The 12934-nt window shown below is 35.6% G+C and overlaps 1 protein-coding gene across 1 annotated transcript in view; it reads right to left on the bottom strand.

The window, feature by feature from the left end:
• Window positions 1-9208, bottom strand: part of LOC105501449 (neurotrypsin-like) — a 47106-nt gene extending 37898 nt beyond the window's left edge. The window contains exons 1-2 of the mRNA XM_011927425.1: window positions 9171-9208; window positions 2359-2471 (exon numbers count right to left, since the gene is read on the bottom strand). Of these exons, the coding sequence (XP_011782815.1) occupies window positions 2359-2471; window positions 9171-9208 (151 nt within the window). The remainder of the gene's footprint in view (window positions 1-2358; window positions 2472-9170) is intronic.
• Between the last annotated feature and the right edge of the window lie 3726 nt (window positions 9209-12934).

Below are 12934 nucleotides of genomic sequence, written 5' to 3'. Positions count from 1 at the left end.
GTGTCAGAATAAAAATGAGCATTCAAAGTCTTACTTGAACAGACACAAGGGGACTTAGAGGTCACCCCGGCTTCAACTAGTTATTCAAGAAGAGGGGTCATGGCAGGAAAGGTAAATGAAATAAATAGCAAGAGGTGGTAATTCATCATCTTAGAAAATGTCATTATTTTTCATTGTTGTACTTCCATACACAGGTAAGAGAGAACATGTATTTTTATTATTATAAAAATTACAAGTAAGGATTAACATAATAAGATTTTTAACAATATAATCTGGCATTTAACTGCCTTTACATTAATGAACCTTACTTAAATCCCAACTGTTGACAAACCACGTATGTATTCAGCTCAGTCCAGCCATCATCACAGACAGTACCCCACTGGCCTCTGTAATACACCTCCAAGCGACCCTCATGGCTGCCTTTTCCACCTGCAAGTCTGATGACCCCATCTGTGAAAAGGAGGAGACACAGAGACTAAGCAAATCAACTTTCAGAAAAAGGCAAAACATTTGTATTTCACAAGAAATATCACCATATTCAGTCCTCGCTCTAGGCCTTTTGCTAAATTTATACTATATCTGTGCTAAATGACCCTCTGAGGTTATTGCATTGTTTCTGAAGTTTGACATAACACATTTCTGTCCTAATAAAATACTCTTTCCAGCTGGGTGTGGTGGCACATGCCTGTAATCCTAGCTACTTGGGAGGTTGAGGCAGGAAAAGTGCTTGAGCCCGGGAAGCAGAGGTTATAGTGAGCTGAGACTGCGCCACTGCCCTCCAGTCTGGGCATCAAAGCAAGACTCCGTCTCAGGGGGGAAAAAAAATATATATGCATATACATTTTTTTCTTTCCTTTTTATTGGTACTCCTATTCTCTAGGTAGAAAAATATATCCTGATATAATTCCAAAGTATCTATTTAGATTTCTCTAGATTAAGTAATATTTGGTAAATTTCCTATAACTTTAGTCTCAAGTCGGAACAATACATGTCATTTAAATTTAAAAAGAAAATACAGTAACTTGGAAATAGCTCGGAATTTTAACTGCAAATGAAAAAAATATTGAAACAGGATGACAGAAAAAACTATTATGGATAAAAGACAGTCTGTCATGTCAATGCATATATTATTCGTTAGGCATTCATGAATTATAAAAACTGGAAGATATGTCTTGCCTTTGTTATGTTCTTGATAATACAGATCTGAATTTGAATCTTATTAACTCAAATAATAATTAATTTTCCTATAATTCTATAAAGAGCTTCTAAGCAGATAAATAGTATAATAAATTTAACTCCAAAAAAGTAGATTTAAAAGCCATTTCCATCCAAAATAATCCAAAAACTCTCAATGAAACATATAATCTTGGGTGAGGGTCATACTTTTCATGAATCTCAGGGATCTTTTAAAGTAAAGGTCTCTGAGCAACAAACCATTTATTAATGTAACACTTTACTGTCTGCAAAGCATTAAGACATGTATTATCTCATCTGAGCATCACAGCAATGTTATAAGACTATCCTCATTTGAAGGAAGGGAAAATGGCAGTTCAAAAAAACGAAGTGCTCTGGCTAAAAATCTGGCGTAAATATATTTCTATGGTGTATTAATATGTTAATCTGCTAATAAAAACACTGCATGTATAGTAGTATGTCAAAAGAAAGATATAAATCTGGTATTTCATAGATTCTAACAAGTTATTGATTTTCACTAAAGAAATACATAAACAAACCATTTTTTTTCTTCAAGTTCTTTTTACTAAATGGTTTCTGATGAGTCAACTTCTCTTGCCTTGTCCATTTCCTTCTTCTTCTCCCTAAACATGTAAGTTTAACACACATGCACACAAGTTTGTACTCACATATGCCCTTCTTAAAACATATGACACGTTTTGACAGGCAGGCTGTCATTTGGAATAGCCTGAAAATTGTGCACAGCAAAGTTAACTTGGTTTCTTTCACAGTGTGCTTTAATCAACAATTGCATCAATACCAGTTCTAAACACATTCTGAGTCAAGAAACGTTAACAGGTGAATGGACTAAAGATGGAATTATTACACCTAATATCTGGAATGTATCACTGCACACTGATTTTGACTAGTGGGTACTATATACTGTAACAAAGTTCTATTTTCTGATCTAGCTTTACAAGACTATATTGCCTTAAACTGAAAAATACAGGAGTAACTACGAATACAAAAATGGTATTTTAATATAGTTTGCATTCTTTTTGTTTATTTGGTGTGTTTATTTGAATGCTTGTTTGGTAATGTTGAAATTAAGGAGAAGGGAAGCTGTGGCAGGCCCACATGGTACTGGAGGCAAGAATTGGTATATTAATGGAGTAAAATCCTTACCTGTTAGAGGGGTACAGGACACTCCAGCATCTTCTTTATGGCCACAGTTATGCTCTCCCCAGGAGCTCTTCGGACATTGCTCAATTGAAAGCTCATTCCCAGTGCAGCGTTTGCTAAGGGAAATGTAATGACAGAACAGAAAGTCATGTCTACTCCGGAAAGAGGCAATAAATGCTCAATTAATAGGATTGTTCTAAATAAAGTTTTCAGTTGTTTCGAAGCATGTCTACATGCCTACAGAAGAGTGCACTAATCATGTATAAATATTTGTATATTACTGACTATGTCAAAAAGCTTATTTTTTCCAAGCTCAATCTTTGAAGTGCAGAAGTATATGTGGACACAGACTCTGAGCTTCCAATCTGGGCTCTACCTTCAACAAGCTGGGCTACCTTGGGGAAGTTACTAAAACCTTCCAGGCTTAGGATGCAACAGCTGAATACAGGGATGATAATGACTAACTTGCAGGGCTGTAGGAATTACACTGACGCAAAGTAGGAGCTCAATAAATGCTGGTTCCCTTCTCTCTTCTGACACTGTTAAGGAACCCCCACGTACTCCCGACAGTTGATAAATAACATATTTTTCACTGCTAAACAATTTATCTAAAGACCATTTGGTATTTAAACAAACACCATAGTTGTTGCTTTCCTTCATCCCCAAAAAGTAAAGTTGGAGGAATGGTAAGGAAGGGAGAATCAATCAATATCTTAACATTTTCTGGTTTTAATGTTGTTTCATTTATTTATTTATTTTAAAGTAAATTTCAAAGAAATATTTATGGAAGAATTTATGGCCTATAAGAGACTGAACAAATGCATGTATGTGTTATTTTTTATTACAAATTATAAGGTTATGGCCCAGAAGACTATTAAGTAAGCTCTGACTTGCATCACTAAACTTCAGATTTTCCTGTGACAGAGATGCATCTAATCAGAGGCAAACATTTTCAAATATTTTAATGCACATAAAGTATTATATTTAAAAAAGTTATTGTGCCAAAATAAAACATTTTGTGCAATTAAAGCACAGACGTTCCCAGAAAAATATGTTTTAAAACAAAATAATCTTGCAATAGTAGTGTACAAGGCTGTGAAGAAAGTTCAACTGTTTTAAAGATTACTTATAGTAGAAAAAATATCCTCTCCCAGGAAAAAAAAAGTTCATAAAACACTTACAGTAGGCTGGGTACCATGGCTCACAGCTGTAATCCCAGCACTTTGGGAGGCCGAGGTGGGTGGATCACCTGAGGTCAGGAGTTTGAGACCAGCCTGGTCAATGTAGTGAAACCCTGTCTCTACTAAAAGTACAAAAATTAGCTAGGCATGGTGGTGGGCGTCTGTAATCCCAGCTACTTGGGAGGCTGTGGCAGGAAAATCACTCGAACCTTGGAGGTGCAGGTTGCAGTGAGCCAAGATTGCACCACTGCACTCCAGCCTGCCTGGGTGACACAGTGAGACTCCATCTTAAAAAAAAAAAAAATTACAATAAATTAAAAAGGGAGCAGTTGAACACTCACAGAAAATGAAATTCAAAAGTCATGTAAAAGCTATAATTCCCAGAATTTGGGGATGGAAGGTAACTGAAATGTATTGTTTGTAACATATTTATGAATATATAAACATGAAGGAGAAATAAAGACTTTCTGAGACAAACAAAAGCTGAGGGATTTCATCAATACCTGACCTGATCTAAAAGAAATGCTAAAGGCAGTACTTCCATCAGAAAGTAAGGGATGTTTATGAGCAACAAGTAATCATGTGAAGGTGCAAAACTCATGGGTAATAGTAACTACACAGAAAAATACAGAACATTATCACACTGTGACTGGGGTGTGTAAGCAACTCTTATCCTAAGTAGAAAAACTAACCAGTGAACCAATAAAAATAATAATTATAATTTTTTGAGACATAATCAATACATAAGATATAAATTGAAAAACAACAAATTAAAAACTAAGGGGATGAAGTTAAGGCAAATCTTTATTAGTTTTCTTTTTACTTGTTTGTTTATGTAAATAGTTTTAAGTTGTAGGTTAAAATAACTGATTATAAGAGTATTTGCAAGCCTCACGGTAACTTCAAACAAACAAACAGAAAACATACAATGGATACAAAACAAAAGCAAGAAACTAAATAATATCACCAGATAAAATAATCTTCTCTAGAAGAAAACAGAAATGAAAGTAAGAAGGAAGAGAAGACCACAAAACAACTAGAAAACAGGTAAAATGGCAGGAGTAAGTCCTACTCATCAATACTAGCTTGAATATAAATGGACTAAACTCTCCAACTAAGATATAGGGTGACTGAATGGATGAAAAAGCAAGATCCGTAGATGTGTTTCCTATACAAATCACACTTTACCTATAAAGACACACAGACTGAAAGTAAATGAATGGAAAAAGAAATTTCATGCCAATAGAAACCAAAAAAGAGCAAGAGTCACTATAAAAGAGCAAGGAGCACTAAAAAAGAGAAAGGAGCACCATTGTATGTTATTTCTTTTCCCTTGCTGCTTTTAGGAGCCTTTCTTTATCCTTGATCTTTGGGAGTTTGATCATGAAATGCCTTGAGGTAGTCTTCTTTGGGTTAAATATGCTTTAAATATCAGACAAAATAGATTCCAAGACAAAAATTGTAAGAAGAGACAAAGAAGTTCACTATGTGATGTTAAAGGAGTCAATGCATCAGTAGGATATAATCGTTTTAAATATATATTCACCCAACACTGGAGCACTCAAATATACAAAGAAAATATTATTAGAGCTAAAGAGAGAGATAGGCCCCAATACAATAATAGATGGAGACTTCAACATCCCACTGTCAGCATTGGACAGATCTTCCAGACATAAACAATGAAACCTCAGACTTAATCTGCACTATAGATCTAATAGATATTTAAAGAACATTTCATCCAAGAGCTGCAGAATACACATTCTTTTCCTCAGCACATGGATCATTTTCAAGGATAGATCATATGTCAGGTCAGAAAACAAGTCTTAAAACATTCAAAAAAATTGAAATATCAGGCATCTTCTCTGACCACAATGGAGCAAAACTAGATTTAATTACAAGAGAAATTTAGGAAACTATACAAATACCTGGAAATTGAACAATATACTCCTGAATGACCAGTGGGTCAATGAAGAAATTCAGAAGGAAGTTGAAAAATTTCTTGAAACAATTTATAATGGAAACACAACATACCAAAACCTATGGGATAGATCAAAAACAGTACTAAGAGGGAATTTTATAACTATAAGTGCCGACATCATAAAGAGGAAAATCTTTAAATAAACAATCCAATGATGCATCTTAAAGAACTAGAAAAACAAGAGCAAACAAAGCTAAAATTAATAGAATAAAAATAATAAATATCAGAGTGGGAAGAAATGAAATTGAAATAAAAAAATACAAAAGATCAATGAAGCAAAAAGATATTTTTTTGAAAAGTCAAACCTTTAGCCACACTAAGAAAAAAAGAGAGAAGATCCAAATAAATAGAAACAGAAATGAAAAAGAAGGCATTACAACTGATACTACAGAAATTCAAAGGATAATTAGTGGCTACTATGAGCAACTATATGCCCATAAACTGAAAAATCTAGAAGAAATGGACAAATTCCTTGATACATACAACCTACCAAGATTGAACCAAGAAGAAATCTAAAGCCTGAACAGACCAATAACAAGTAACAAGATCAAAGCTGTAATGAACAATCTTCTAGTAAAGAAAATCCTGGGATCTGATGGCTTCACAGCTGAATTCTACCAAACATTTAAAGAAAAACTAACATGAATCCTCCTCAAACTATTCTGAAAAATGGAGGAGAAGGCAATACTTCCAAACTCACTTTACAAGGCCAGTATTACCCTGATCTCACCAAAGAGTCTTGGGTCCTTTTAGTGGACAGGAGTATTTAGAAACCAAGATCCGGACCCTAGATGTGTTTATTACCCTTAGGTGTCACTGCTTCCGGCATCTTTTCAGTGGACAGAATTAAGTAGTATACGTATGTATATGCACATTTAATTAGATATATGTTATATGTAATATAACATTATATCTATATAAACCTGAGTTCAGCTGATACTTTTGTTTTTAGAGACAAGGTCTTGCTCTGTTGCTCAGGCTGGAGTGCAGTTGCACAATCATAGCTCACTGCACCCTCAAATACCTGGGCTCCAGCAATTCTCCTGCCTCTGTCTCCTGAGTAGCTGTAACTACAGGCATGCACCATCATGTTTGGCTAGTTTTAAAACATTTTTTAAATTTGTTTTTACATTTTTTAGCAGAGACAGAGACTCACCATTTTCGCCAAGCTGCTGTTGAACTCCTGGGCTCAAGTGATCCTTCTTCAACTACAGCTTCCCAAACTGCTGCGATTACAAGCATAAACCACTGCATCTGGCCTCATTTGATACTTCTAATTTTAGTTCAGTAAGGAAGTATTTATTTGAATTTTTTTCTTTTCCATATTGGTAACTCTTCTCTGGAGAAACATATATCCCATAATTTTCAATATATTACTTAGGAAATTCATTATCCCATTATGTTACCAATCTCTGTTTGCCACTCTCAGTACCCTCTTACCCCTTTTGTGCCTGTTCTTTTCACCCTACTTAGGCTCTGTCAACGACCTTCAGTACTAGATACCAGTGCAAGGACATGGTCCTCATTTTGTTCTGGCTACAACATCTTATTTCAAATGGTTGCCACCTCCCCTAGCCCTGACTGACAGCTACCTTTCTTGATCCCTCCTAATGGACAAATTATTCAGGGAGAAAGGAAGAAAGGAAAGAAGGCAAGCAAGCAGCTGCTATTATAATTAAAACAATTATTGTCTCCAAGAGGCTTTTCTTTGGTAAAAACTATTTTCCCAAATTACTCCTTTCTTTAAGACAGCTAACCAGGTCGAAAGAATGAGCTATGACTTTTTCATTTTTCCTGTAAGGAGCATGTTGATTAATATATTTACAAGATTTGATACAAATTCACCTGGAACCGTTCAGTTATATGAATGAATGAATCAGAGGTTTAGAAATAGAAGAGATGCTGATTGACATTCATCTTCCAAACAAACCATTTTAGAGCTGAAGTAATAGGAAGTGAGATGACTTTTCCAAAGCTATACAATTGGTAGCATTGGAATATTTGAATTTATTTAACAAAACCAGAAAAAAAAGTTCTATATTTTGTTTTTTTCTCACAATTTCTATTTAGTTTCTTATGAACACCAATAAGGATTTTCTGAATGGTTCATCATTTCTGTTGTGTAGAAAATAATAACAACAATCACCATTTATTTTGCATTTTTTATTTATGTAGTTAGTTTTGAGAGACAGAGAGTTTTGCTCTTGTTGCTCAGGCTGGAGTGCAACAGCATGATCTTGGCTCACTGTGACCCCTGCCTCCTGGGTTCAAGTGAGTCTCCTGACTCAGCCTCCTGGGTAGCCGGGACTATGGGCATGCGCCACCACACCTGGCTAATTTTGTATTTTTAGTATTGATGGGGTTTCTCCATGTTGGTCAGGCTGGTCTCGAACTCCCGACCTCAGGTTATCTGCCTGCCTCAGCCTCCCAAAGTGCCGGGACTACAGTTGTGAGCCACTGCACCCAGCCCAACACATACTGTATTCAAAGCCTTTCACAGTTTTGTCATGGATCTTTCAGATTTTACTGTTTGTGTGTTACAGTAAGAAAACTAATGGCACAAAGATTAAATTACTTACTCGGGGCCATATCTTTAGATAGTGACAGAATTAGGGTTCAAATTCAGAGGTGTTGGATTCTAAATCTCCTATACTATGCTAGAAAGCCTCTTTATGTTTTGGGTAGAGGTCCATGCATCAGTTAGTACTAATTAAATTGCTTGATAAAAGTGAAGATTTCTTGGTTTATACAATTGATGAATCTCATTTCTGCTGCAGCTTGATGAAGCCACATTGCCAAGCTAAGGCCTTGTTCCATGTTATTTATTTTTTCTTTTTCACTTGTTCTTAGAATGTTGTCTTTATCTCAGACTCAATGAAGGGCAAGTTGGTTGTAAGAGCTACTGTCTGCATTCAACCAAGTTTCAGATGGAGTTTTTTCCCCTAGAAATCCTAGCAAATGCCCCAGTGGTTCAGTGGCTGATGTGTCCATCCCTCTACTAGTTATTGCAACCAGGTAAATCTACTGAATACAAATCCCCCCAAATATGACAGCATGGCAGTAAAGTAGGTACAAAGTAGCTTTCCATAGGAAATTAGAAGTACTGTTCTGTAAGAAGACCGAAGGGAGGCGGCAGAAACAATAAAATTTTTCTACATCTCATCATGAAGAATTACTATGAAGTAGAGTTTCTGATTTCTATTATATTTTATCTTCATCAACAACCACAGGGCTAATATTCCTTACACAATATTGTCTTGATTGTGCCTAAGGCTTCATAACTAAATTATGGCTACAGCATGAGTGTCCTAGGTCAATACATTCTCCAAGAGCAGGCTTTGTCCTGGGAACTCTTGAATAGTTCTCAAGCTGGCTGATTTTGTCGTTAGCGAAAGTACAAAATTTAACAAGTGTTTAAGTGTAAAATTTGCTTTTTAATGCCTTAATTAACATCAGAGAAATTGAAGAATAAGTTAAAGAAGACTAAATAGAATTATTTGTTCATAAATTGACCTCATGCCAGATGTTGGGGCCAGTGTTCTTGACCTGTTGCTGTTGATTCAGTAACTTTTTACTTAGGTGTAATTCAATCTTAGGACATCTCTCCTTTAGTCAAAACATTTTTTTCTTATATGATTATCTCTTTAGTGGCCAACCTTGGCTGAAGTTTACCAGATACAGTCATGTGCCGCATAATGGCATTTTGGTCAATGACAGACTATATAGACAACAATGGTCCCATAAGATGATAATGCAGCTGAAAATTTCTCGCCCCTTGGGACATCATAGCTGTAGTGCAACACATTACTAAAGATATTCCTGACCCTCTGTATATCGAGGCTAATGTTTGCATTTATGTTTTAGTTTTTAACAAAAAAAATGGAAAACCTTAGCCTGTTCAACATAGCAAGATTTTGTCTCTACAGAGAAAAAAAAAAAAAAGTTAGCCTGGCATGGAGGTACGTGTGCCTGTAGTCCCAGCTACTCCGGAGCCTGAGGTGGAAGGATTGCTTGAGCCCAGGAGTTTGACTCTGTGGTGAGCCATGATGGCACCACTGCACTGCAGTCTGGATGACAGAGTGAGGCCCTGCCTCAAAAATAAATAAATAAATAAATAATAACAGAAAGAAAAGCTTATAGAATAGGAATATAAAGAAAATATTTTTATACAATGTGTTTGTGTTTTAAGCTAAATGTTATATCAAAACAGAGTTAAAATGAAACGTAAACATTTATGAAGTAAAATAATTTTTTTTTTTTTGGCACAGAGTCTTGCTCTGTCGCCCAGCCTGGAGTGCAGTGGTGTGATCTTGGCTCACTGCAAGCTCTGCCTCCTGGCTTCTGGCCATTCTTCCACCTCAGCCTCCCGAGTAGCTGGGACTACAGGCGCCCACCACCATGCCTAGCTAATTTTTTTTTTTTGTATTTTTAGTAGAGACGGTGTTTCACCATGTTAGCCAGGATGGTCTCGATCTCCTGACCTCGTGATCCACCGGCCTCAGACTCCCAAAGTGCTGGGATTACAGGCGTGAGCCACCGTGCCCAGCCAAGGTAAAAATATTATAGTCAACTAAAATTAGTATAAGATTAAAGAAAAAATTAAATTGTTAGTGTAGTCTTAGTGTACATTATTTATAAAATCTATAGTAGTGCTACAGTAATTTCCTAGGCCTTAACATTCACTCATCACTCACTGATTCTCCCAGAACAATTTCCAGTCTTGTAAGTAAGTACCCTGTATAGGTCTACCATTTTAAATCTTTTATTCTGTATTTTTACTAAACCTTTTCTATGTTTAGATATGTTCAGATATACAAATACTTACCATTATGTTACAATTGCCTATAATATTCAGTATAGTAATATGCTATACAGGTTTGTAGCCTAGAAACCATACACTATACCATGTAACCTAGGTATATAGTAAGCTGTATCATCTAGGTTTGTGTAAGTACACATCGTAGAGGACACAACAACAAAATCATCTAATGAAATATTTCTCAGAACCTGTCCCTGTCATTAATGACACATGATTATACAAGGATCAGACATTGACTGATTTTTGGATCTTAGGAGTGTGGTGAATCTTTGAGAAATTATGAGTCACCCATAGGACGTTATAGCTCACCTGGCCACCAGCATGTGGACTGTCTGAATGTTAGCCGAATTTTCTTTCACCTCTTTTGCACATGCAAACTAATAGTCTAGGACTTCCCAATCCCCTACTCATTAGTAACTTTGTGTCATGCTAATGGTAGAAAAATGAATTACTCTAACTGAAGCCATATATTTAACAAATATTTACAACATTTAATTGATGTTTTTCACTTATGTTATGCTCTTAGAGCATTAGTAGAGATTATAAGGTCTACAGTAGCATTAGCACTTGGCTCATGTTATGCTTGGCTTCATGACTAAAATACCAAAGGTGAATCCTTTTGACTTATCATTAATAATAAAAAACTTCATATATCAGGGCATTTGAGGATCCACAATCATATGTTCTGCTACTTAGTTAAAAAATCAGAAACCTTACATTATAATGAATTGCTTAAGCTTCAAAATTCTGACATAGAGTCTCCAAGGTAACTGAAATGGGATAAGAGCATAGTAAATTCAAGAAATCTTTGGAGAAGCATTTAAAAACCAGTTTATTTTTCCCTCACAAGGCCTGGTAACTGGGACCAAACTATACCTTACATTTACCATTCTGAAGTATCATATTGGGAATGCTCTTTTGTAAAAACAAACTATATAACTTCCAATATTAGTAAAATGTCATAAGCTATAAACAGCAATAATTCTTTCAAATTATAACCATGTTAATAAAGTAAATTGAATTTATGTCTAGTTATAATATAAAAAATAATTTTATAGACTTAAAAAAGCATAAATAAAAATTATTGCAGAAAAATCCTTCCTGATACGGACACTGTACAAAGATAACCCCTTCTGTAGTTGCATTGTGTTTGAAGAATAGTTGGAGTTACCTGTGTCTACTTGTGAACTAAATCTCTAGGTATCTGTCCACACCCTAGGACATACTCTGATTCACCAATACACAGTGTTACATATTGGCACTGCATTACATCCTGCTAGCAATAGTGCTAGTTTACTTTGTATCTTTATCAGTATTTAGAATATTGGTTAGCACACAGAAGTTGCTTAATAAATGTTTGTGGAGTTAGTTAGATCAGTAATTATCCCATATTGAAATTCTTACTGCACTGTGTTGTGATGACTTGCTTACTTTTGATTAATTGCTTAATTATTATACTCACTGAATGTAGGTTCCTGTCTTTTCAAAGCTGAATCACTTGAATTAAGCTTCAGACTTTGTGACTACAGAGTTCAATAAATATTTTTGCCGCAAATGATTAACAGTTAACTTTGATGCCCTTAAAAAGGACTAGGTGGGAAATGTTCCTAATATGAGATGAAGTAGTTGAAACCAGAAATTCATGAAGAATTTTCCCAAATTTAGAAAATAAATCACCAGAGTCTTTTTAGGCATTTGGCTTTGTATTAACATGGCTTATGATCCTTATACATAGATCTATTTTACTTGCTACTTTAAAATCAGAAATGTTTAATTCTTCACCAATGGCTATTGCTGAACAATAATTTGTATGCTGCCTTTGCTGATTGTACCAGAATAGCTTTCCGCCCATTTCTCCCATTTTAATATCCCTTAATAAAACAGGAAAAAATTGAAAAAGATTTTAGTACTATATTAATTAATCTTACTATTTAAATTCTTAGTGTTTTTCCTTGCCTGCTTTGTGATTTTGGTTCCTTCCTGTCAGAAAATCACTCTCTGGCCAGTAAAACACCTTCATAGATTCCTGAGGGTGAGTAAACAATTGTAGCTTATGCATCTTACCTACAAATGGTCTGTTTAGATCTTTGACAATGTGGAGTGGATACTGGCATATTGCTTCATTTTATTTATTTATTTAATTTTTGAGGTAGAGTCTCACTCTGTCACCCAGGCTGGAGTGCAATGGCACAATCTTGGCTCACTGCAAACTCCGCATCCTGGGTTCAAGTGATTCTCTTGCCTCAGTCTCCCGAGTAGCTGGGATTACTGGTGTGCACCACCACACGTGGCTAATTTTTGTATTTTTGGTAGAGATGGGGTTTCACCATGTTGGCCAGGCTGGTATTGAACTCCTGACCTCAGGTGATCTGACTGCCTTGGCCTCCCAAAGTCCTGGGATTACAGGTGTGGGCCATTACGTCCAGTGGCACATTGTTTCTATTTATTTATATATTTATTTATTTGTTTGTTTATTTTTTATTATACTTTAAGTTCTAGGATACATGTGCGTAACGTGCAGGTTTGTTACATATGTATACTTGTGCCATGTTGGTGTGCTGCACCCATCAACTCGTCAGCACCCATCAGTTCATCATTTAT

This window comes from Colobus angolensis, unplaced genomic scaffold (assembly GCF_000951035.1).
Source record: "Colobus angolensis palliatus isolate OR3802 unplaced genomic scaffold, Cang.pa_1.0 Scaffold71, whole genome shotgun sequence".
In the NCBI taxonomy this organism is placed as follows: domain Eukaryota; kingdom Metazoa; phylum Chordata; class Mammalia; order Primates; family Cercopithecidae; genus Colobus; species Colobus angolensis.
Note: the sequence above shows the minus strand (reverse complement) of the source record. Positions and strands in the feature narration are given on the sequence as shown.